The sequence below is a fragment of the Sciurus vulgaris genome (genome assembly GCF_902686455.1).
Source record: "Sciurus vulgaris genome assembly, chromosome: 2".
Taxonomy (NCBI): domain Eukaryota; kingdom Metazoa; phylum Chordata; class Mammalia; order Rodentia; family Sciuridae; genus Sciurus; species Sciurus vulgaris.
Genome location: NC_136462.1, coordinates 149,120,627 through 149,146,366, shown reverse-complemented (window position 1 = coordinate 149,146,366; position 25,740 = coordinate 149,120,627). Strand labels below are relative to the sequence as shown.

The 25,740-nt window shown below is 38.9% G+C and overlaps 1 protein-coding gene across 2 annotated transcripts in view; it reads left to right on the top strand.

The window, feature by feature from the left end:
* The window catches only part of IQGAP1 (IQ motif containing GTPase activating protein 1), a 105,263-nt gene that overhangs the window by 69,685 nt on the left and 9,838 nt on the right, over positions 1-25,740 (top strand). For both annotated transcript variants that reach the window (XM_079126791.1, XM_079126790.1), the window contains 18 exons: positions 3,463-3,633; positions 4,310-4,393; positions 4,488-4,559; positions 4,655-4,724; positions 5,086-5,294; positions 6,856-7,011; positions 7,246-7,409; positions 7,989-8,213; positions 12,414-12,554; positions 12,648-12,732; positions 13,837-14,069; positions 14,643-14,775; positions 18,235-18,337; positions 18,974-19,109; positions 19,518-19,605; positions 21,973-22,185; positions 23,076-23,242; positions 25,336-25,458. In XM_079126791.1, the coding sequence (XP_078982917.1) occupies positions 3,463-3,633; positions 4,310-4,393; positions 4,488-4,559; positions 4,655-4,724; positions 5,086-5,294; positions 6,856-7,011; positions 7,246-7,409; positions 7,989-8,213; positions 12,414-12,554; positions 12,648-12,732; positions 13,837-14,069; positions 14,643-14,775; positions 18,235-18,337; positions 18,974-19,109; positions 19,518-19,605; positions 21,973-22,185; positions 23,076-23,242; positions 25,336-25,458 (2,573 nt within the window). The remainder of the gene's footprint in view (positions 1-3,462; positions 3,634-4,309; positions 4,394-4,487; positions 4,560-4,654; positions 4,725-5,085; positions 5,295-6,855; positions 7,012-7,245; positions 7,410-7,988; positions 8,214-12,413; positions 12,555-12,647; positions 12,733-13,836; positions 14,070-14,642; positions 14,776-18,234; positions 18,338-18,973; positions 19,110-19,517; positions 19,606-21,972; positions 22,186-23,075; positions 23,243-25,335; positions 25,459-25,740) is intronic.

Below are 25,740 nucleotides of genomic sequence, written 5' to 3'. Positions count from 1 at the left end.
TTTCTTTCTTTCTTTCTTTTTTTTTTTTTTTTTTGACGCAACACCTTAATCTCTATTTATTTTTATGTGGTGCTGATAATTGAACCCAGTGCCTCCCCATGCTAGGGCAAGCACTCTACCACTGAGCTACAACCCCAACACCAGAGTAATTTTTTTTTTTTTTTTTTTTTAGCGGTTTTGGGGATGACTGAAGGCTGAACTGGTGAAATATCTGACTAGCAGAATGTAGTTAGATAAATTGTGTGCTTATTAAAGGAAATTTGATTGATCTAAAGATGATCTGCCTTCCATTTGTTCATATTATTGTGAAAACAACAGGCACAGACCTGAGTACAACCATGTAAGGCAGGGAAAAGTAGGGGCTCTGATAATAAATGATGGAAATGTTGAGGAAAAGTTTAATTCTGTGCTATAAGAAGACACCACGGGTAGTATTTTAACACATGAGAAAAAGAGGAAAGGCTCTTTTGGACAGGATAGATAGTGTGGGGAAAGGCACTAGGACTGAGAAAACAGACCATTTAAGGAAAGACACATTAGTGTTGTTGACTGGCATACTGAGGATACTGCAGAAAAGCAGGCAGAGAGGGACAGTCCTATGTGCACTGTGCTGAGGAATCCAGCCTCCATCTTCTACCAGAGCAGCGTATAACCCTTGCTAGATCAGGTGCCTTTGAGTGTTACCTCCAGAAAAACACTCATGCCTAGTGTTTTGCAGGTATGTCAGGACCTAAGAATTTAAAGATAGGGGTGATACTACCTGGCTTTATGCACATGACCTTTCTCCCTCCCTATATCAAAATAATGGCCATCAAGTGTGGCTTTTCCTGCTCCCCACTCTATACTTTTCATCTTTGGATTTTCACTCAGTCCTGATTCTTTTCTCTAGAGGAAAAAAATCTCTATTTTTCCAAAGTTTGTTGTTCATCTTATACATGATGCCATCTTCTCCCAATTTCTTTCAGATTTTTGTATTCCTCATATTTTCAATTCTACTCTATTGCTTAGGTCAGCACTTGTCAAAATTTAATGTGTGTACGAATCACCTGGTGTATTAGTCAGTTTTTTGTTACTATGACCAAAATACCTGACCAGAACAACTTAGAGAAGAAAAAGTTTGTTTTGAGCTCATGGTTTTAGAAGTTCAGTGTATGGTCAGCCAATTCCATTGCCCTTGGCTGAGGTAAGGCCAAACATCACAGCAGAAAGGCATGGCAAAGAAAAACTACTAACTCAAGGTACCTAAGAAGGAGAGAAGTAGGGGGTGGTGGGGACAGACAGACACCAGGGAAATATAAACCCCAAAGGAACACCCCCACCAGAGAAATATAAACCCCAAAGGAATACCCCCAGTGACCTAACTTCCTCAAACCATATCCCACCTGCCTACAGTTACCACCCAATTAGTTCATTCCAATTAATCCATCAAGTTAATCGGTTCGCAGATTAAGTTATAGCTTTCATAATCTAATCGTTTCCTACTGCGTTAACACAGGAGCTGTTGGGGGACACTCATATCCAAACCATAATACATAGGGATCTTGTTAAAATGAAGATTTTGTTTCTTTGAGTCCAGGGTAGGATTTGAGGATCTGAGAATCTACATTTCTGATAAGTTCTCTGGTGATACTGATGCTGCTGGTCCAAGGACTATACTTTTAAGTGTCAGTCTACATATATAATTATGTTTCCCTTATCTAAAGGAAGAAGAAAAAGTTTCATACCCATAGAATTTTGCTGATTTGACCTCACTTATGTTCATACTCTTTGTCTTTGCTAATTTCTTTGAAAGTTAGTATGCCCCTCACTAATTCATTCTGTTACTGTTCAGTTCTTAGCTCGTTGTAATATAGTATCCTGTATGACTTGTAATTTAGTAAAACTGTTATTTTAGAATTCATCAGTAACCTTTTAATTACCAAATTTATTTAGGAGGTCTCATATTTGACTTGAGATCCCTTCTTTAAACTCTGAATTCTCCTGACTTGCCCCATGCAATTTCCTCTTGTTCTTCTGCTTCCACATGTTCTCTCTTAATCTCTCTTGCTGCCTTCCTTTTCTGTGCTTCTGCCTGAATTACATCAGAGGATTCTGTTGTCCCTCTTCTCCTGTACATGTTCTTTCCTGAGTGGTCTCATTCAAGCCTGTTACTCCAGCCCTCACCTTTGTGCTTGTGACTCCTAAATCTTGTATCTTCAGATGTTTTAAGCCCTTTTCCTCACCACCAGTTTGCCCTTCCATTTGCAGTCTAGAAGTCCAGCAAATACACAGCTTGACCAAAAAAAAAAAAAAAAAGCACATAAAAGCTCTTGAGGTGTTTTTTGCTTCCTCTCACATAGAATGGTTCTGGAGCTTTAACAATCCAGGGATGGTGTGGTAGCTACCCATCAGCTGTCCCACAGTCCTCCTATCACTGCGCTTTCTTAGCATATGGCCTCCATTCTCAAGGTCACTTTGTTATTCACAATGGCAGCTTAGAGCTTCAACTATCAAGTCAGCAGTCCAGACAGGATGTAGGGAGAAGGGGAAGAAAAGCTAAAGGGTGTGCTGTCAGCTCCCTTTCTTTAGCTTTCCCAAAGGTCTCACACAACCTGGTCTTCTCACAGCAGGGGTGGTTCTAAATGCTCATGGTGTTGCAGGAGTGTGGGGGCGAGGACTAGAGGGAGAAGACTCCAGTACCAAGGAAAGGGGAGAATGTGGGTACTGATTGAGTAACCAGATGCTCTTCCTCCCCATTCTCACTGCTGCTGCCCTCATTTAAGCCCATGTCCTCTCACGTTGATGATGACAGCAGCCTTCTAATTCTCTCACTTGCTTAAAGTTTCTCCTCACTCCTGTCAGTCAGCTTTTCTGCTAACAGTATTATTTTTCTAAAAACAAATCTGATTGTTGAATTCCTTTGCTTTAAGGTTTTCTGGTTCTTCAGTTCCTGCAGCAACAGTCCAAAACCTTTAGACTGCTTTTTTTTTTTTTAATTTATTTTTATTGTAAACAAATGGGATACATGTTGTTTCTGTTTGTACATGGAGTAACAGCATACCATTTGCATATTCATAAATTTACATAGAGTAATGATATTTGATTCATTCCATTATTTTTTTCCTTCCCCCCCACCCCTAGACTGCTTTTTAAGACCATTTGTAGTCTGTGTAGGGATGAGGAGGTGTCCCACACTGTGGCATCCTGGGAGCCACCTGGTGCTCAGTACGCGCCCTGTATTCCTGCCAACAGTGACCCTGTCTCAGCTAGTATAGTGGTGGGAATAGGTGGGTGGGTAAGAGATAAGGTGTAAAAGAAGATCAGCTGGCCCTGAAAAAACACACCTGAGGTTTACTTCTGTTGCTTAGCTGAAAAATCTAATAGAGATTCATAAAGTAGTGAGTTTTTGTGCTTTGAATGAAACTTGGGTAAATTTAGTGTCCATTCTCAACTTTGGATATCTTTGAATCTCTGCTTTTTCAGAGTTCCATCTCTGGGGTGACTGCTGCCTATAACCGAGAACAGCTTTGGTTGGCCAACGAAGGCTTGATCACCAAGCTGCAAGCTTGCTGCCGTGGCTACTTAGTGCGACAGGAATTCCGATCCAGAATGAATTTCCTAAAGAAACAAATCCCTGCCATCACCTGCATTCAGGTATTTCAGAGTATACTATACACACAGCAAACAGGCTTCTAGACCAGGGGCAATAAACTATCAGCTCCTGAAATCAATGTGTGAGTGTGTTTCTTAACTTCTGACTTCTTTTTCTCTTCTCTTAACAGATACCTTCTCTTTGCTACCATTGTAATCAGTGTGCTTAATGTTTAATGTGTGTTTATTGTTTAATGAAGGCAGTGGTAATTCTTGGGCACCCCTTCTTCTCTTCTAACACTCTGCCTTTGTGTAAAATTTGAATCTTGAGAGAAAAAACTGGTTTTGCTTCAGTGATAGGGTAGTACAGTGTCACAGGAAGAATTCTGAGTTAGGAATTATGGTGCCACTAAGGCCAGACAGTGGTGAATCTTAAGTTTGCTTCTTCATCTGTAGAACGGGGATACTAATTTTTAGCTTCCTTACCAGATTTGTTGTAAGGAACCAATCAGTGATTCTTTATGATATACTTTAAAAGGTGTCTGGGGAGTGAAATGTAGCCACTGTTCTTCTGGGGGCTCTGTGGCCAGGCCCTCCTTCTACTGTCACTGCGGGAAGCAGTCCTTTCTAAAGCTTCATCATGAAATTGTATTTGGATACTATGTCAGGATGAGATTTTTTTTAACTTCCTCTGGTCCTTGGGAAATAACATGTCATCTGTAATATTTAATGACTGCAGTCACAATGGAGAGGATACAAGCAGAAGAAGGCATATCAAGATCGTTTAGCTTACCTACGCTCTCATAAAGATGAAGTTGTGAAGGTATGTTAGCCTGAGTGAGGTTTCTCCAGGTGGGGTGCAAACATGGCATGTTGAAAGAAGAACTCTTCTAAGTTCCAGGATCCCTTTTCCACAGATTCAATCCCTGGCAAGGATGCATCAAGCTAGAAAGCGCTATAGAGATCGCCTACAGTATTTCCGAGACCACGTAAGTACTCTTGAGTATCACGGGCCAGTTAAATTGGTTCTACTACATATTTGGTAGGTGAATGAGCAAAGGCATTTCTTTTTCTTGTTCCTCAGATAAATGACATTATCAAAATCCAGGCTTTTATTCGGGCAAACAAAGCTCGTGATGACTACAAGACTCTCAGTGAGTAACTTGGCTCAGCACTGAGGATTGAGGCAATGCTTGGGAGCCATCAGGTTCTGGGTGTTCACCACGGATCTCTTTGGTTGTCTTGAAGGCAAGACTTGAGGGGAAGGGTGCCACTTGGAATTTAAGCCCTTTTCTAACATGTGGCTAGATGTCTTGTTGCTTGCTGTGTTAGCCTTTGTCATAACATAGCAATAGTGTGACAGAGGAGATTGCACTTGATGGTTGTCTTAGCACATCTTAAAAATAAGTATATGACTAGAGCTACTTTTTCAAGACAATGCTGATACTTCCTGGACCTTAGAACTTTTTCTGGTAACTCTTATTCTTTGTGTGATGTATGTTTTCCTTCTGTCAGTCAATGCTGAGGATCCTCCTATGATTGTGGTCCGAAAATTTGTCCACCTGCTGGACCAAAGTGACCAGGATTTTCAGGAGGAGCTTGATCTTATGAAGATGCGGGAAGAAGTCATCACCCTCATTCGTTCCAACCAGCAACTAGAGAATGACCTCAATCTCATGGATATCAAAATTGGACTGCTAGTAAAAAATAAAATTACATTGCAGGTATGACCCAGTACCAGTGGGGGCCTCAGAGTACTTCATCCTGCTTCACCCTTTCTGACATTCAGGGAGGGTGCAACTAATAACTTTCTTTTCAGCTAATGACATATTTTTTTAAAGTTTTATAAGAAGTAAAACAATTAGAATTTTAGAAAAGAAAATAAAATCCTTCCCTAATTCCACTACTCCATAATCATTTTTTATCCTACTTTTTATTTTGTTTTGGTTTGCTTTTGGGCTGCTGGAGATCAACAAAGGGCTTCACGCATGCTAGGCCAGCACCTTTCCACTGAACTACATGCCCAACCCACCTACATTTTTAATATTAGAGAATAAGACACTTTTTCCATGTGACAAATGTCATAAGTACTTCTGAGGGCAATATAGTACTTCATTAGAAGATACACCTTGGGGCTGGGGATATAGCTCAGTTAGTAGAGTGCTTGCCTTGCATGCACAAGGCCCTGGGTTCAATCCCCAGTACTGCAAAAAAATAAAATAAATAAAAACAGAAGATACGCTTTGATTTGCCTTATTTTCCCCTATTGTTTTGACATTTAGATTGTTCCCAAATTTTTATTATAAAAAAATAGCAGTTAATATCTCAATGAAGTTTCTATTATATTTTTTTCTTTTTGAGATGGGATCACACTATGCTGCCTAGGCTTTCCTTGAACTCTTAGACTCAAGAGATCCTCCTTATCCTCCCAAGTAGCTGAGATTATCAGCATGTACCAGTGTACCTGGTTTAAGTCTGTTTTTCTGTTTGTTTGTTTGTTGTTTGTTTGTTTTGGGGGGTTTTTTTTTGGTGGATTTTTGTTTGTTTTCTTTACTAGGATTCCACTCAGGGCCTTATACATGCTAGGCAAGTGTTCTACCTTTGAGCCACATCCCCAGCCCTACCTACATTTTTCTTTCTTTATTTTGAGATAGGCTCCTGTTAAATTTCCTTTGCTAACCATGAACTTGTGACCATTCTGCTTCAACCTTCTGAGTACCTGGGATTATAAGCACATTCTGCCATGACTGGCTTAAGATGTTTTTTGGTTTTTTGTTGTTGGTTTTGTTATGATACTGGGAATTGAACCCAGGGTGCTCTGTCACCAAGCTGCATTCCCAGCTTTTTATTTTTTATCTTGAGACAGGGTCTTGCTAAGTTGCCAAGGCTGGCCTCGAACTTGCAACCTTTCTAAGCCTCCCAAGTCACTGAGATTATAGGCCTGCTCTACCATACTCGGTTGATATATATTTAAAAGATAAATTCCTAGAAGGTGGTTTCCTTATTCCATGAACTGTTTTTGTTTGTTTGTTTGTTTGGTTTTTCCTGAGCCTATGTGAGGAACCACCCATAGCTCATGTTCTTTATAGGAAGGCAGAAGCTTGAATGGAGTTGATTGGTATACTAAGCTAAAATAGCATATTTTAATGGTTCTAAAATATTTAGTGGAGATCTGCCAGCACAGTAGACCTTCATGTAAGTGTACAGGTACTAAAAGACCTTTTCACAATGCTCAGAGTTTCCTTTTAGAAAACTTTCAATCTATGCATTGGTTTCTGTTTATAGGATGTGGTTTCCCACAGTAAAAAGCTTACCAAAAAAAATAAGGAACAGTTGTCTGATATGATGATGATAAATAAACAGAAAGGAGGTCTCAAGGCTTTGAGCAAGGAGAAAAGAGAGAAGTTGGAAGCTTATCAGCACCTGTTTTATTTATTACAGGTGAGTGGCTCCTCAAATTGGTATTGCAGCATTTGATTAATTTACTTTCCCACAAGGAAGCCTTACCCTTAGATCTCTCTGATTTCTACCTAGGGATATGTTCAGGACTGTCTTATTTTTCTTTACTTATCTAACCCTTCAAATTAAAAAAAAAAAAAAAAAAAAAAAAAGTGAACATTATTTTGCTGGCCTTTATGTTATCTAGGAATTACTTAACCCTTGGTTTTATTTCAGACCAACCCCACCTATCTGGCCAAGCTGATTTTTCAGATGCCCCAGAACAAGTCCACAAAGTTCATGGACTCTGTAATCTTCACACTCTACAACTATGCATCCAATCAACGAGAAGAGTACCTGCTGCTTCGGCTGTTTAAGACAGCTCTCCAGGAGGAAATCAAGTACGAAGAGATTGCTGCAGAGTCCTTCTAACCGTCACAGATGCTCATAGTTTCAGAATCAGGCCTGCCCAGGCCTTTTCTTGATCTCAATTAATTTGTGAGAAGTACTTTCTAAAGAAGCATCCACTTTTAAAATTACTAATATAAAGTTTTGCTTCTGGGAATCAGGGAGAATAAGAGATTTGCTAAATTAATTTTTAGAAATATTCTATTGTGGGCTGGGTAGATAGCTCAGTTGGTAAAGTGCTTGCCTTGCAAGCACAAGGCCCTGGGTTCAATCCCCAGCACCGCAAAAAAAAAAAAAAAAAAAAAAAAGAAAGAAAGAAAGAAAGAAAAAGAAATATTCTATTGTGAGCTATAATTTCAAGAAAAGCTGATCCAAACATAATGGTCCCACATGTCTGTCTAATAGAGACGTCATCATAACTCCATGATTGAGTGTATAGCTGTGGGAAGGTCCTGTGAGTGTTGGGAAATATTTTCAATTGATCTGTTCCCAAGGAAATGGGGACCTTAGAAGTAGGAAGAATCTTTAAGATGATAGATTCTGAGATTAAATTGAATTGTGATATTTTACAGGTCAAAGGTAGATCAAATTCAAGAGATTGTGACAGGAAATCCTACCGTTATTAAGATGGTTGTAAGTTTCAACCGTGGTGCCCGGGGCCAGAATGCACTGAGACAGATCTTGGCCCCCGTCGTGAAGGAGATTATGGATGACAAATCTCTCAACATCAAAACTGACCCTGTGGACATCTACAAATCTTGGGTTAACCAGATGGAGTCCCAGACAGGAGAGGCAAGGTATGATAGCTGTACCACTTTTCCTTTCCTGTTTTTATTACTTCCTCTGCCTTTTTAAAAAATGCAGTTACCTTTGATTTACAAAACAATAATGGTTCAAATAGCTTAGCCTTAGAGATCCTGTTTTTTACATTGCTAAGCTGGCAATGTAAACAAATGTTTATTGAGTATTTATTATGTGCCAGGCACTGTGTTATATACACATAGAGTAAAGCACAATAATGAGAGACAGATGTGCTTCTTGCCCTCTCTTTACATAGTTTATTAGGTAAGAGAGACTACAAATAGATACATAAAATTAATGATAAATTGAGGGAAGTTTTATGAGGTTTAATCTAGGGTACTATAGTAGAAAATACAAGAGAGAGCAATGTAGATAGGGTGGTAGGGAGACACTGAGAAGGTGGAATTTCATTTGAGACCTAAAGGGTAAGACGGGGCAGCCTTGCTAAGACCTTGGTGCAGTGTGTTCATGTCTGAATGCCTTAAGGTGGAAGGTCTAGCACCTGAAAGGATCCTGGCATAACTAGAGATTCAGTTGAGTGAACGGGAAGGCTACAGATGAGTGAGACCATTTTATTTCATTAAAGTAAAAAGAATATGGCATAGGGTGAATGGCATGCTGCCCTGAAATACTGAGAGCTAGACTAACTAAATTAATTTATTATAGGAGATTGCCATGCCGGGCCTATAGTTTAACCACTGACATTAACATACATAAAGCACAAGTTTGTCAGTCAAATATGGATAATACTGGGAAAATGAAATGAAGAAAGGCAAAATGCTTCTGGTTTCATTGAGCTTGGGTGCAGAATGAAGATATGAGCAACTTGGTGTCTGGTGTTTTTCTTGTTGTGGCCTAGGGTTAGCTCATGCATTGAGCTCCCTGGAGCAGCTATTCAAAGTGTGGTATGCAGGCCAGTTATGGGAAATCATGTGTGTTACTAAGCCCACGGTTTAGTTCAGCTGACATTTCTCAATGAGGAAAACAGTACATTGATTTTCATTCTGGCTCCGTTTCCTTATCTTGTCTTAACACTGGTTTATAGACTGGCACCGATCCACATTTTGAATAACACTGTTCTACATCATTCTACTTTCTTTGTATCTGGACACCATGCAAAGGAGGAAGTGTACCTTAGGTGGAGAACAGAACATGCTGACTCCTAGAAAGGCCTTATCCTTGCTGGGAATCATTTGGCATCTGATTTGGTTCTCAGTACTCTTAGTCTCTCACCAGGATTCAGATCATTGCTTGGTGTGATGAAATACTTGTGTGGGAAGTTTTTTCTTCCTTCCTTCTCCTTTTTATTCTCTTCTATTTCTCCCTCTTCCCTTCTCTTTCTCCTTCCTTCTTTGCCTCCCTTCCTCCTCTCTTTCCCCATTCTCCCTCCTTTTGGGTATGGAAAGAACTCAGAACCTTATGCATACTAGGTACACACTGTAGCCCTGAGCTCTACCCCCAGCCTTGCCTGGGAAGTTTTGCTGGCAGTTCAGGGCTTCTGTAGTTAACAGCCCGTGGACAATGGCTCAAGGGTACTAAGTTATTTTCCTTGTTGGGTCCATGATACAGTGATATTTAGATCAGAATTCCAGTGACCATTTCAGAATTTTTTCTCTAATGGGTATGTATAAGAAACTCTTGTCTCCTTTTACTTTTCAAAAAATGGAAATTAATTTTAACACTTTTTTGATACCAGTAACTGTGAGGTGTAGTGGGAGCCACCCTATGTGTGGGCATCACAAATGCTAGAGCTTTCCTTTTCTCTTTCAACTACCACACAGCAGGCCATGACCTTGTCACCTCTTGGGAAGAATGGTCACCTCTGAAATCTTAAAAAGTTTAATCTTTTCTCTGACTACAACCATTGTTCTTTCTCTCTTTTTTTTTTTTTTTTTTTTTTTTTTTTTGTCTTTTTTGGAACTGAGAGTCAAACCCAGGGCTTTGCAAATACAAGGCAGACGCTTTGCCACTGAGCTACATCCCAGCCCTACAACCATTGTTTTTAGTGCTTTTATTCCTTTTGCTCATTACTTTGTTTTCCTTATTTTTATTTTTTAATTAAAAAAATTTTTTTTGCAGTGCTAGGGATGGAACCCAGGGCCTTGTGTATAGTTAGGCAAGTGCTTTACCACTAAGCTACAACCCTGCCCCACTATAATAAGGCTATTATAGATTTTACTTGTGTTAAAAATGTATAGCAGGGGCTGGGGAGATAGCTCAGTCAGTAGAGTGCTTGCCTTGTAAGCACAAGGCCCTGAGTTTGATCCCCAGCACCCCCCCCCCAAATGTATAGCATATGACCTATACATATTAAGATATACAGTACAATTTATTATAAAAATTCCAAATTGTTTCTCATAGAATGTTGCTGTCGAGCTGAATTCATATATTTGTAGTCTACCTGTGGAGTATTTCACACTATGACAGAGTCATAACCCCATCTACTTGTAATAGTTTCCTAGGGCTGCTGTAACAAATCAGCACAAACTTCTTAAAAAGAACAGAAATTTGCCTGGTTTGTTGGCTCAGTTCTGTAATCCCAGCAACTTAGGAGGCTGAGGCAGGAGTGTCACATGTTCCAGGACTGTCTCAGCAACTTAGCCAGAGCCTGTCTCAAAATAAAAAAAATTAAAAGGACTAGGGCTGGGAGCTGGGGTTGTGGCTCAGTGGTAGGGCACTTGCCTAGCATGTGTGAGGCACTGGGTTCAATTCTCAGCACCACATAAAAAATGAATAAATAAAATAAAGGTACTGTGTCCTTCTACAAGTTAAAAAAAAAAAAAGGAGGACTAGGGATGTAAAGTGCTCCTGGGTTCAATCCTCTGTATGGGAGGAGAGGTGTGGGATTCATTCTCTCACAGTTCTGGAGGCCAGAAATCTGATGTCATTATTGCTGGGCTGAAATCAAGGAATTATTGTTAGGGCTGTGCTCCCTCTGGAGACTGTGGTTGAAAATCTATTCCTTGCTTCTTCCAGCTTCTGGTGGCTGACAACAACCACTATTACTTACTTGTGGCCATATGGCTGTAGTCTCTGCCTCTAGTCACACTTCCTCCTCTTTCTGGATGTATGAAATCTCCCTCTGCCTTTGTTTTGTAAGATCCTTGGGTTTAGGGCCCATTTGGAAAATGTAATATAATCATTACTACTTTTTTACTTTAGTAAAAGTACCAGAACCATGACCCCTGCATTTCATTTTGTCTTTCAGTGCCCTCTGTCCTCCCTTCCTTTCTGGTTAAGCCCACATTCTAGCACATCTACTGTTCTCATGCCAGTTCTCCTGACAAATTCATTGCCCCCCTCCTTAAGTAATCTCATCAGTGCCTCTAGCTTTGATTCCTGTATGTAACTGTCTACTCCCTTCTGCATCTAAAAGGCCTCAAATCCTATTGAATGTATCATCATATCTCCTTCATATCCATCAGATTTTCTTCTCTTGGTCTCCTTGCTGTATCCTTAGTCATACTCAGCATTTCTTTTTATTCATTTATTTTATGTGGTGCTGAGAATCAAACCCAGTGCCTCACATATGTGAGGCAAGTGCTCTACCACTGAACCACAACCCCAGCCCTCAGCATTTCTTCATCAGACTGTGACACTGATCTCCTGCCTCTTTCATGGTGTCTGTCCATCTCTCTAATTCATTACTTTCCAGAGTAGTCTTCTTCAAAATGCAGATCTCCTAACTTTTAATAGTTCCCCCTGGCTTCTGACTACTAAGAAGTCCAGGCTTGTTAGTATATATGCTGGTCCCTCTTCCCTTTCTTTGCATTTGACCTTCCTTCCTGGAAGGCCCTTCTCCTTTTTTCCTGAGTTAGGAGTCTCTTCCTTTTGGAAGCCACTTTTTCTTTCTGCAGTCTGAGTGGTATCCTGTAGTCCTGCAGTGCTTCTGTTTAACTTCTGTTTATATGTTTACGTTTATAATGATCTCTGTGTGTCTTTCCCACTGGACTGGAAGATTATCAAGAGAAAATAGATCTTGTCTTTTATTCCTAAGTGTTTATCATAGTGCCTGGCACAAAATTCATAACATCTAATTCACAATTGAAAACCTGAGTTCAAATTCTAGCCCTACCACTTAACAGCTCTGTCAGCATGAACATAAGTTCCTAACCTTTCTAGATCTTTCTGTGTACAGAAGTCATAGTTCCTTGCTGTCGGTCTAACATAGTTGGGGGAAATTTCTGCTCTTCCAGCAAACTGCCCTATGATGTGACCCCTGAGCAGGCTCTGGCTCATGAAGAAGTAAAGACACGGCTAGACAACTCTATCAGGAACATGAGAGCTGTGACAGACAAGTTCCTCTCAGCTATCATCAGCTCTGTCGACAAAATCCCGTGAGTGCCATCAGTTGTCATGATCCCAAATATAGCCTAGTGTTAGGGTCTTGCTGCTCATTGGCCCTTCTCACTGTTTTGTCCATCCCACAGTTACGGGATGCGCTTCATTGCCAAAGTGCTGAAGGACTCCTTGCATGAGAAGTTCCCTGATGCTGGTGAGGATGAGCTGCTAAAGGTAAGAGTCTAAAAGCTGGCAGAATCCTGCCCTTCTACAGCCCTTTGAGGAAAAAGTAACAAAACTAGTCCCAACTACAGACCATTAATGGGTGCCTAAGCATAGTTTGCGGCATAGCTCACTATTGATTGTAACTCTTGAAAGCAATTGTAAATAGTAAATCATGGCTCTCTTAGTGTAAAACAGTTCCTATTCAATTTGAATGCCACTCAATATACATCTATCAAATAGAGGAAGATGTATTTTTTTTTCCTGTCTTGTTAAATTTCTGAGTCCTATCTTCTCGCTGAAAAATTGCACCCTCTGCTGGTGGCCAGGTGAAAAATAGCAAGCACAATTTTCTGCTAACGCCGTTGCTGAAAAATCTTTCTTACTCAGCTACACTCCTTTCTTCTTCTTTTTTTTTAATCTGAACGCTTTTTTCTTCTCTCTCCTAGTTCTGTGCTTTCCTACAGTGAGGCCTCGATTCTAGACTTTCTGTTCAGGTGAATTAATTTTATTTTTCTGAATAAAACTCTAGGGGAAATGCTGTGACTGTCCTTGAATTCTTCTGCAGTAGAGATGTGTGTTGAGTGATTTCATTTCAGAGGCATAAACTTGGCCTTTGAAGTCTGCAGCATGAGGATGATGGGGGTTGGACAGCTTGCACTGTGCTAAATAGGTTGTGTTTAAGTACTTAACTATGTTCAGTAGCTTCTTATAATTGAAAGGCTGTCTGTGTGAAAGTATAAAGTGCATGTAGATGATAGCAAACTTATTTGCTACTATGACATGTGAACAGAAGATGCCCTGAAATGTTTGATACACTTTAAGTCTGTCATTTTTATTTCTGAATCTATTCTTTCATTAATTACTGGTAGTGGTTCTCCTGTTTTCCCCCACATCCAACAAAATAATTTTTATTCTAGTTCTAGGCCCTAAGAGAAAGTATACATATGCATGGTGCATGTATATGTGTGTGTGTGTGTGTGTGTGTGTGTGTGTTTTATTTTTTTTTTTCCTCACAGGATTGCATTTTCTCATTTTCTTTGCTAGCAAAATCATTAGCGGTATACTTGGTGATATGGTTTTTAATACCCAGTTTTATATTTTATCTGTTCCCAGATTATTGGTAACTTGCTTTACTACCGATACATGAATCCAGCCATTGTTGCTCCCGACGCCTTTGACATCATTGACCTGTCGGCAGGAGGCCAACTTACCACCGACCAACGCCGAAATCTGGGCTCCATTGCAAAGATGCTCCAGCATGCAGCTTCCAATAAGATGTTTCTGGGAGATAATGCCCACTTAAGTATCATTAATGAGTATCTTTCCCAGTCCTACCAGAAATTCAGGTAAGAGAAAAGGTACAAAATATTTGAAAGATTCTGTAAGCATATTTTTATCTCTGAGGGGAAAGACAAGGTTATATATCACTTCTAGCTTTCCCTGTCCTGGAATACCATACTGCTGGATACATGTTTGATGTGCTCAGGGCTTCAGAGGATGGTACGTTCATTTTGAAGAAGATTTTCATATGAGTTAGTACTTAATATAAAAACGGTAGTTATGGTTAGGCCCATGTTTCTTTGTAATCAAAGAACTGAGTTCTTTTAATTTTGGTAAATTAACAGTTTTGAATTCACTGCTTCAGAGCATCTCTTACAGGTAAATGGCTCAGGTGTCTGAGAACTCTTTTAAATTGTGGTTGAGTGGTTCTTGTGAGTAGAGCTAAAACTAGATATAGAACATAGTTATTAGAACCAGTAACTCAAAGCTGTCAAGGAACACTTTTAACATCAAACATGCAGCAATTTCTCTAGAATTAATTCACTGGCTTCTGTCTGAACTCATTGCTTGGAAGGTTTTTGCCAGCTTCTCATTTGTGTGTCATTTGTTGGGGCACTGCCTCCTGTGTTTACTTTCAGACGGTTTTTCCAAACTGCTTGTGATGTCCCAGAGCTGCAGGATAAATTTAATGTGGATGAGTATTCTGATTTAGTAACGCTCACCAAACCAGTTATCTACATTTCCATTGGTGAAATCATCAACACCCACACTGTAAGTATTTTTCTTTAATTACTTAATTTCATTACTCTATCATTAATTACCTTCCTTGGCAGCTGCTTACTGTGTCTCGTAGCCAGGTATCTCAGCTTCCTGTGATGTTAATGACACCAAATCTTGTTGCCTTTCTTCCTTTGCCTCCTCAGCCTCCACTCCCCCACCCCCCCTGGCAGTGCTGGGTATCAAAACCATAGCCTGTTGCATGCTTAGTTTCTGGAAATTATGCCCAGGTCACCTACATCAGAATTATTTGTGCTGATAGTTAAAAATGAAGTTACCTGATCCCACCACAGATGGACCGAATCAGAATCCCTGGGCTCCAATATGTACATTGTGAGCACTGATCTAGTGGCTTGAAAAAATTTTATTTTTTTAAACATTATCTAGAATACCAACTTCTTCCTCTCTGTAGCCTTGGAGTGATTTTTTTTCCCCTCCTTGGAAACTCCCTATTTCTGCAGATTTTTTAAATAATTTCTTTCCCCTTTGGGGACATGTAGAAAAATAAATGAGGACTTATGTGAAATGTAAATGAAATCTCAGGGGCTGTCATTTCTGAGGACATCACCTACAATAATAGCATCTTTATGTTGTTGTTGTTCTAATTAGTTATACATGACAGTAGAATGCACTTTGATAGGGCTGGGGAGATAGCTCAGTTGGTAAAGTGCCTGCCTTGCAGGCACAGGGCCCTGGGTTCAATCCCCAGCACCGCCCCCCCCCCCCAAAAAAAAAAAAAAAAACCAAAGAATGCACTTTGATATGTCATATGTAGATGGAGTATAATTTTCATTCTTTTGGTTGTATATGATGTAGGATCCCACCGGTCATATAGTTTTATATGTACATAGGATAATAATGTCTGATTCATTCTACTCTTCTTCCTATACCCTCATGCCCCCTCCCCTCCCTTTACTCTTCTCTACCTAATCTAAAGTAACTCTATTCTTCCCTAACCTCGCCCCTGCAACCACTTATCAGAGAAAACATTCAGCCTTTGGTTTTGGGGGATTGGCTTATTTTTGTTAGCATGATATTCTGCAGCTCCATCCATTTACTGGCAAATGCCATAGTTTCATTCTTTAAGGCTGAGTAATATTCCATTGTATACATATACCACATTTTCTTTATCCATTCATCTGTTGAAGGGTACCTACATTGGTTCTACAGTTTAGCTAATGTGAGTTGAGCTGCTATAAACATCCATGTGACTGTGTCACTGTAATATGCTGACTTTAAGTTCTTTGGATATAAAACAAGGAGTGGGATGACTAAGTCAAATGGTGGTTCCAGGCCAAGTTTTCTGAGGATTCTCCATACCACTTTTTATAATGGTTACACCAATTTGCATTCCCACCAGCAATGTATGAGTGTATCTTTTTCCCCCACATCATTTATTGTTGCTTGTATTCTTGATAACTGCCATTCTGATTTGCATTTCTCTAATTGCTAAAGATTTTTGAACATTTTTTTATATATTTTTTGATCACTTGTATTTCTTCTGTGAAGTGTCTGTTCAGTTCCTTAGCTTATTTATTGATTGGGTTATTTGGGGTTTTGGGTGTTAAGTTTTTTGAGCTCTTTATATATCCTGGAGATTAATGCTCTGAGGTGCATATAGTGAAGATTTTCTCCCATTCTTTAGGCTCTCTCTTCATGTTATTGATTGTTTCCTTTGCTAAAAAGAAGCTTTTTTAGTTTGAATCCATCCCATTTATTGATTCTTGATTTTACTTCTTATGCTTCAGGAGTCTTGTTAAGGAAGTCAGATCCTAGGCCAACATGGTGAAGATTTAGGCCTAGGTTTTCTTCTATTAGGTGCAGGGTCTCTGTTCTAGTGTCTAAGTCTTTGATCCACTTTGAGTTGAGTTTCATGCAGGGTGAGAGATAGGGGGTTAATTTCTTTTTATTACATGTGGCTTTTCAGTTTTCCCAGCACCATTTCTTGAATAGGCTATCTTTTCTCCAGTGAAAGTTTTTGGTGCCTTTGTCTGGTATGAGATAACTGAATTTTTTTGGGTTTGTCACTGTGTCTTCATTTCTGTTATGGTGCCAATACCATGCTGTTTGTATTGCTATAGCTATAGTTCTGTAGTATGATTTAAAGTCTGGTATTGTGATGCCTCCTGCTTCACTTTTGCTAAGGATTGCTTTGACTATTCTGGGCCTTTCATTTTTCCAAATGAATTTCTTTTTTTAAAAATATTTTGTTTTAGTTGTAGGTGGACACAATACCTTTATTTTATTTTTATGTGGTGCTGAGGATCGAACCCAAGGCCTCACGCATGCTAGGCGAGTACTCTACCACTGAACCACAACCCCAGCTGCCAAATGAATTTCATGACCGCTTTTTCTAGTTTTATGAAGAATGTCATTGGGATTTTAACAGGAATTGCATTAAATATGTATAATGCTTTTGGTAGTATGGCCATTTTGACAGTATTAATTCTGCCTGTTCAGGAGCATGGGAAGTCTTTCCATCTTCTAAGGTCGTCTTCAAGTTTTTTTCTTTAGTGCTCTGTAGTTTTCATTGTAGAGGTCTTACACCTCTTTTGTTAGATTGATTCCCAAGTGTGTTTTTATTGTTGTTGTTGTTGTTCTTGTTGTTCTTGTTTTTAGGCTATTATGAATGAGGTAGTTTTCCTTATTTCTCTTTCAGTACATTCATCACTGATGTATAGCAATACATTTTTGATTTATGGGTGTTGATTTTATATCCTGTTACTTTGCTAAATTCATTTATGAGTTCTAGAAGTTTTTTGGTAGAAGTTTTTGGATCTTCTAAATGTAGAATCATGTCATTGGCAAACAGTGATAATTTGAGTTCTTTTCCTATTTGTATCAATTTAATTTATTTCTCCTGTCTGTATGCTCTGGCTAGAGTTTCAAGGATAATGTTGAGTAGAAGTGGTGAAAGAAGGCAGATAATAACATCTTGAAGGCTTGAGTACTACTAAGATCATAACAGTGTTCATCTGGTATGCTTTTTGCTGAATTAAAAGATACTGTACACTAACTGAGTTTGATCTCCCACAGTAGTGTTGGGGGTCAGGGGGACCCAGAAGATACTGTATACTGGAAACATTTACAGTCTGAATGTGAATTATTTGACTTGGTAGTAGGATACATTGATTAATTTAGATATTGAAGTCTATAAATTTAATTGTTCTTTCTTTCACAATGTACATTAGTACCTTAGGGTCATTAGGTTTAAAGAGTATATCAGTATTTCTTCTCCATACGTCATAACGTGTCAGTCAATGGAGCCCAGTGTGGTGCTTAATATATCATGTTTTTATTTGAGTTAATTTGCTGAAGTTTAGCTTGTCAGTGCTTTGAACATAGGAGCTTTGTTTGTCTGGCCTCCTATGTACAGATCACTGCTAGGCATCATGGATGGGGATGGGGGCTACAGTGGGTGTGAAAATGGCATTGAACATAAGGTCTTTGCAGCTCCTGTTAGACCATCAGGATGCCATTGCTCCAGAGCACAACGACCCGATCCATGAACTGCTGGACGACCTTGGCGAGGTGCCCACCATTGAATCCCTGATAGGTAATGTTCTGACTTAACTGCCCAGAAGATAAGAGGAGGAACATGACAGAAGAATGTTGTAATTGTCACCTCCTCTGATTTTGCACTTTACCAAATTGTGGATATATTGGGGGGAAAAAAATGTGGTCCTTGTCCATGAGAAGTTGAAGTACAGTGAAAGAGATCATTTTAAGTATAAGTAATCATATAATTAGAAATTATATGTCCTATAAAGGAGAGATTTTGAGAGAGAATTGTGATATTACTGTTGAAATTATTTGTCAGCTGTTTTTTAAAATTTTTTTAGTTGTTGACAGACCTTTATTTTATTCATTTATTTATATGTGGTGTTGAGACTTGAACCCAGTGCCCCACACGTGTGAGGCAAGCATTCTACCACTGAGCCATAACTCCAGCTCAATTTGTCAGCTATTTATGAAATTATTTCATTATGGATCCTTTGCCTTTATCGTTTTAGCATAATATTTTCTTTTATTTCTGAGTAAAAAATATTCTTGCCACACTGTTGACTTATTTAAGTATCATCTTAGACTTGCATCTTTTATTTGTATAATTTTCCCCCAAATATCTCCTCCTTTTATTATGTTTACTCTCTTTACTCCCCCCCCCCCAAAAAAAAAAAAAAAAAACCTTCAGGGGAAAGCTCTGGCAATTTAAATGATCCAAATAAGGAGGCACTGGCTAAGACTGAAGTGTCTCTCACATTGACCAACAAGTTTGACGTGCCTGGAGATGAGAATGCAGAAATGGATGCTCGGACCATCTTACTGAAGTGAGTATTGAAAGTAGGAAGAATGAAGTGAATATAATCCAAAGATCCTTTGGCCTTTGGTGAGGGAGCCCACTGGGTTGTACCTGAAATGATCCTCTGGCCTTTATGCCCATCTTAATTTTGGTTATCTCACATGTTATACCTGGTATTTGTATACCTTGTTTGTATAAGGATTTGTCAACCTTATTTTGCTAATGCTGTAAAATGAAATTTAAATCTTGGAAATCATAACCTCGTACCTGCTATGTCATAATTGCATAAATAAGCCCAGGGCCTTGAGTACCTTGTATCACCAGCTGCCTATTGGCATCTCTGTGAAATGGTATTTGTACTTCTGTTGCTTAAGTTCACTTAAGAGGAAGCAGAATACACAGTATAATGTTTAAATGCTTTCTCATCTCATTTTAGCACAAAACGTTTAATTGTGGATGTCATCCGATTCCAACCAGGAGAGACCTTGACAGAAATCCTAGAAATACCAGCCACCAGTGAGCAGGTAAAATTTTTCCTTTATCTTAGGTCTTCATAAGGTACATAAGCTCTCCTGTAAGTGCATGCCAAGTTAAGGGAAGCAGACATATACAAGAGGTTGTGATCTAGGGCAATTCTGGATTTAACCAGAGGATGGTGGTAACTAAAGGCTAGTCTGAGAAAGCTGTTGGTTCCAGAACATCCAGAAAATATTCTTAGGACATGAAGATCACTGATACATAAATGCAGAGAGTAAGTAATTTTAACCTGGGGCAGAGTCCATGTAGTAATTCATTGAATATTTTATAGTTGGAATTCTGTTAACCTTGGTATATAGAAGAAAAGTACAGAATGTGGCTCCTAAACTTAATGATCTTAAGATCCTGTTGGGGAAATGTGACATATATACCTGAAACAATAATAAAATCATTTAAAGTTAACTATGTATAGACTATAAAAATGATGTAAGTTTGAGGAAAGAGGTGAATGAGGTGGAGGGCATCAGGAAGGCTCTGTAAAAGAAGTGGAACTTGAAACAGGCTTACAGAATGGAGATGATTTGGATGTGCATTTAAGTCAAGAGAGGGCATTTTGTGCAGGAGAGCCCCCATGAACAAAAGTGCAAAGGAGAGGAAGAGTGTGATGTGATCAGACCACATATCTAGGATGAAGATGTGGGTGGGAGGGAGTAGTGAGAGAGAAAAAAAAATCACAAGACCAGGTTATTTAGAACCCAAAACCTAGACAGGAATTTGGCCCTACAGAGATAAGGACTAAAACATGTTTGTAAGCCCTGAGGTCATTTAATATTGATTAATTGGGCAGTGTTGTCAGAGCAGATGGTAGTTGAGTCATCTGAATGTGTGATAAAGTCCCAGAGTAAGGGGTAGGATGGAGAGGTGGGCTTTGGGAAGGGTTGGTGAGTCCACTTCATGTTTAAAACTTGGTTTCTCATTTATCAAATGAGAAAGTTGGTCAAGTCATTTCTATTTTCACATTTTAATTGTGGGAATTACTTCATTAAGTTGATAACTTATTTAGAAGCCCACTATAAAAGGGAGATCAGTAGAGAAAAAGGACCAAGTGGGGAATGGGAAGGGTTGAGTGAGGGGGAAGTGCTGAGGAGTGACTAATAAGTCATAGTACATCATAAAATCATGTGTGTATACAAATATGTAACAGCAAACCCCATTGTTATGTACAACTATAGTGTGCCAATGAAAAATAGGAAAAGGGTTGGGGGAAAGCCCCCCATAAGCTGAACATGGTGGGGACACCTGAAACCCCAGCTACTCAGGAGACTGAGGCAAGAAGATCAGAAGTTCAAGGCCATCCTGGGTGAACATAGTAAAACCTTGTCTCGGAATAAATTTTTTAAAAGTACTGGGGAGGGACTGGGGCTATAGCTCAGTGGTAGAGCATTTGCCTTGCACATGTGAGGCTCTGGGTTCAATCCTCAGCACCACATAAATAAATAAATAATAAAATAAAGGTTTCGTGTCCTTCTACAACTAAGTTTTTTTTTTTTAATAAAATAAATAAATAAAAAAGAAAAGACATTGAATTTGGGATGGGAGAATGGTAATCAGTGATGAGAGCCGTAGAAACTGAAGTTAGATTGTAAGTTGTTAAAGAAGAAAGTGCTAAAAGACTGGAATAGCAAGTGTAGATCATATGTTGGGCAAGGATGTAATGAACAAATGAATGTTAACAAGGAAAGATGGCAGAGTCAAAGGTTTTGTCCTTGTTAAGATATTGTCATTTGTACTGTGTTTAAAAGCAGAGGGATGGCTTGATTCAGCCTGAACAAGGTGGCCTAAAGAATTAGCAAGAATTTACTGATCACTGATGTTGCATTATTGTAGTTATGACATTCAGGGAGTTTTGAAAAAAAAAATTTTAAATAATTTTTTTTATTTTTACAGACTGCATTTTGATTCATTGTACACAAATGGGGTACATCTTTTTGTTTCTGTGGTTGTGCACTATGTAGCTTCATACCATTCAAGTAATCATACATGTACATAGGGTAATGGTGTCTGTCTCATTCCACCATTTTTAATACCCCCTCCCTCTTGTTTCCCTCTATGTAATCTAAAGTTCCTCCATTCTTCTCTCACCCCCCAGCCCCACCACCCCCATTGTATATCATCATCCACTTATCAGGGAGAACATTTGGCCTTTGATTTAAAAGCACATGATATCTATCATTTACTGTCTCTACTTCATGCAGTTTCTCATTTGTCATTTGATAGGGGGTGTATAACTTGTTCCCTCTGTTTCTAGAATGAAATTTGAGAACTGTATAAATTCAGATGCAGATAAGCTATATAAATCCCATTTTAGAATTAGTGTAGCAAACTTGTCAAGAACTTGTTTTTCTCATTTGTAGGAAGCAGAACATCAGAGGGCCATGCAGAGACGGGCTATCCGTGATGCCAAAACTCCTGATAAGATGAAAAAGTCAAAATCTGTGAAGGAAGACAACAACCTTACTCTCCAGGAGAAGAAGGAGAAGATCCAGACAGGGTTAAAGAAGCTAACAGAGCTTGGGACTGTGAACCCAAAGAACAAATACCAGGAACTGATCAACGACATTGCCAGGGTATTGAATTTGGGGGAATTAATGGCCTTGCCTTGTTTAAAGTTGTTTCAGAGGCTCATAAAGGGATAGTAGCTGCTCAGAGCAGAGCTTAAATCATTGTCCCCTCTGAGAAGCTGTTTCTAAGTTGAGGACCTTGCTTGTCTTGCTGTAGCTTATTCCATGGCCTAAATTAACAGGGAGAGGACACTATATTAGAGTTTCCTGGTTCTAAATTTGTCCTTGGCCTTAAAGAATTCTTCAGATCTTTTTCATAGTTACTATGAAGTATAAAGTTGGTCATCAGATCCTTGATTTGTGTGTCATTTCAAACGAGGGACTCTAATGCAAGCTGAGAATATTAGGTATTCTCCATCATTGCACCAAGAGAATACCATGCACACCTAAGAATTTGGTGATTGATGTAATTCTTTTTCTCCGTCTCTTGACAATAAATTTAAGAGTTCTTCTACATGAAGTTGTACACACCTATAATCCCAGCAACCTGGGAGTTTGAGGCAGGAGAATCACAAGTTGAGGACAGCGTGGACAACTTAGCAAGACCCTGTCTCAAAATAAAAAAAATAAAATTTAAATAAAATATTGGGCTCAATTACCAGTACTGCCCTTCCCCCCTCAAAAAAAAAAAAAAAAAAAAGAGTTTTATATCAATTTACAAGTAAATTTAAAAAATATGGGAGTCTGAAAGTAGCCCATTTCCCTGCTACTAGAAGATAGAAATGAGATGAGGTCTGGATTTATCAGTTTGTGAACACAGATAGCTGCCTGTTAGGAACGTGTGCTCATGTTCAATACAGAGTTAAGCATTGCTGGGGTCTAGTGCTGAATATACAATGATCATTCAAGAAGCACATGGTATCATTATTTTCCTAATTTTAATATTTATGTCTCAGGACATTCGGAATCAGCGAAGATACCGACAAAGGAGAAAGGCAGAACTGGTGAAATTGCAACAAACATACGCTGCTCTGAATTCTAAAGCCACCTTTTATGGGGAGCAGGTGGATTACTATAAAAGCTATATCAAAACCTGCTTGGATAACTTAGCCAGCAAGGGCAAGTGAGTATTTTAAAAAAGAAAAAAAAAAAAAAAAAAAATCAACCCAAGGGAAAAACAAGAATGGGGTGGAGGAGAAGTACAGGGAACTGAAGTGACATGGAAAATTTTTACCTAACACATCCTGGATCTCTTTATCACATTAGTTCTCAATTTTGCTTCTCATTATTTGCATAATTGCCTACTTCCATTCACTTCCATTCAATAGCATGTGATAAAATAATGCGGGGGGTGGGGGCAGTTTCAAGGATGCTTATGTCAAAGCATTCCTGGTTCCAAAATACGTTCTTGACCTTATAGAAATTAGAGAATCATGAAGATTGATCATCTAGTGGTCCTATAATCTAAGTGCACTTCCCAGTCTCTTAAGGAATATTATACAAATTTGGATTCCCTACCCCCTGGAAACAGGATCAGAGTCTGAGAAAGTTATAGGCAGCTTGCCTATAACTGGTCATAAACCATCAGCACACCTATTTTACAAGGAGGGCATGAACACCCAGAGAGGTGACATGACAAGTTCAGGTTCTACTTGAGAGATTGGTTTACTTTTCAACTTTAACCTTAACTTCAAGAATTTTCAGCTGCACACCTAAAATCCCAGTGGCTTGGGAGGCTGAGGCAGGAGGATAGGAGTTCAAAACCAGCCTCAGCAACTTAATAAGGCCCTAAGTAATTCAGCAAATCCCTGACTCAAAATAAAAAATAAAAAGGGCTAGGGATGTCACTCAATGGTCAGGTGCCTTCTTGGGTTCAATCCCTGGTACCAAGAAAAAGAAAAAGAATCTTCTAACCTCAGAAAGTTTGATTGAATAGAAAAATAAGTACCCATGTACCCTTAACCTAGATTCACTAGTTTTTCATGTTTTGCTGCCTCTGCTTCTCCTCTGTGACTTCTTCATTCTTACACAGGTATACTGTCTTTTTCCCTCTGGAGTGAGGCAGGTCTGATATTCAAGGGATGGGAACCAGACTCACCTAACCTAGCTTGCAGAGCTGACTTCTGTGTCCTTTTGTCATGTGCCTGAAAGTCTTTGTACATTTACTGCCTTTCTGGCACATGGTATTTCAAATTCAACTTGTAGCTTCCCCTCACTGGACCTGGAATGAATCATTTCTCCAAGCATCACTGGTTTTAGTTAATGGTCCTTAGAAACCAATATCTAGCAATGAGGTGCTTATTGTCCAAGTGGTCACTGCTTTTAGACCTTCTACGCAAACATGTACTAATCCATTGTATAGATGGATAAAACACTTTAATTCTCTGGATGAACTTTTTGTCATTTTGCAAGTGTGAGCTTTATTTCTGAAAATAAATTCCTAGATGTGGAATTGCCAAGTCAGAAATTGTCTGCAACCGTAATTTTTTTTTTTTTTTTTTTTTTTGGGTGCTGGGGATCGAACCCAGGGCCTTGTGCTTATAAGGCAAGCACTCTACCAACTGAGCTATCTCCCCAGCCCCTGCAACCGTAATTTTGATATTTCCATATATCTTTCATGGTGATTGTCCCTATTTGCACTCCTACCAGTATTTCTGCCCTATTTCTTGAAACCTTCCTCTTGAGAGTCCCATATAACTGGATCTCATTTCTCTCTTCTTCCCATGCTTATTTATCAACTTCATGCTTTGATTGTCCTAATAGTTTTATAAGACCCATTTATTTTTCCTTACTCCCATTCCTGTGATTGCTATGCTGACTCAAATGCTTAAAAATTATTTGTTTAAAAAATTTTTCTCTACATAACCTAGGGGTTTAGAGTGACTTCTTAACCCGGGGACTTGTCCGGTTGCCTCAGGCTTGCATAGGAAGCACTCACATTGCTGGTAGGTGCCTAGGTTCCAAGAAGGACGTAGAAGCATTAAGACAGTGTTGGATCCATTGAAGTGTTCTCATATATAACTTAAACTAAAGCAGGAGCAGTGTAGTAATGTTTCTTCTCCTGTGACCGCCCTGGCAAATCCTAACACGGTTCACCATTCTACAAGTGCTGTGTTACTTAGGCCTATGTAAAGAGTTTTCTGACCTCATTTCCTTGAATTATCAATGAGGATAGTTATTTATAAAAAGAAACATAATATGATTTTTTTTTTAAAGAGTCTCCAAAAAGCCTAGAGAAATGAAGGGAAAGAAAAGCAAAAAGATCTCTCTAAAATATACTGCAGCCAGACTGCATGAAAAAGGAGTTCTTCTGGAGATTGAGGACCTGCAAGTGAATCAGTGAGTGTTTATCATTTTTTTTTTAACTTTGTTTTGTAAGTTGATTTTAAAATTCTTGGATTCATCATATCTTCATCTTGCCTTTATTTCTCTTTCCTGGTTGACCACTTTGTATTTTTTAATGTGTTTATTCATATACACATATATAAATAAATATATATACAAACAAATATATATAATTTTTATGTGTGCAGATTTGGCCTCATACACAATTAATTTGTCATAAAATGTATTCCTCTACATTGTTTGTGGAACATTTGTCTCAGGGAACATTCACATTTG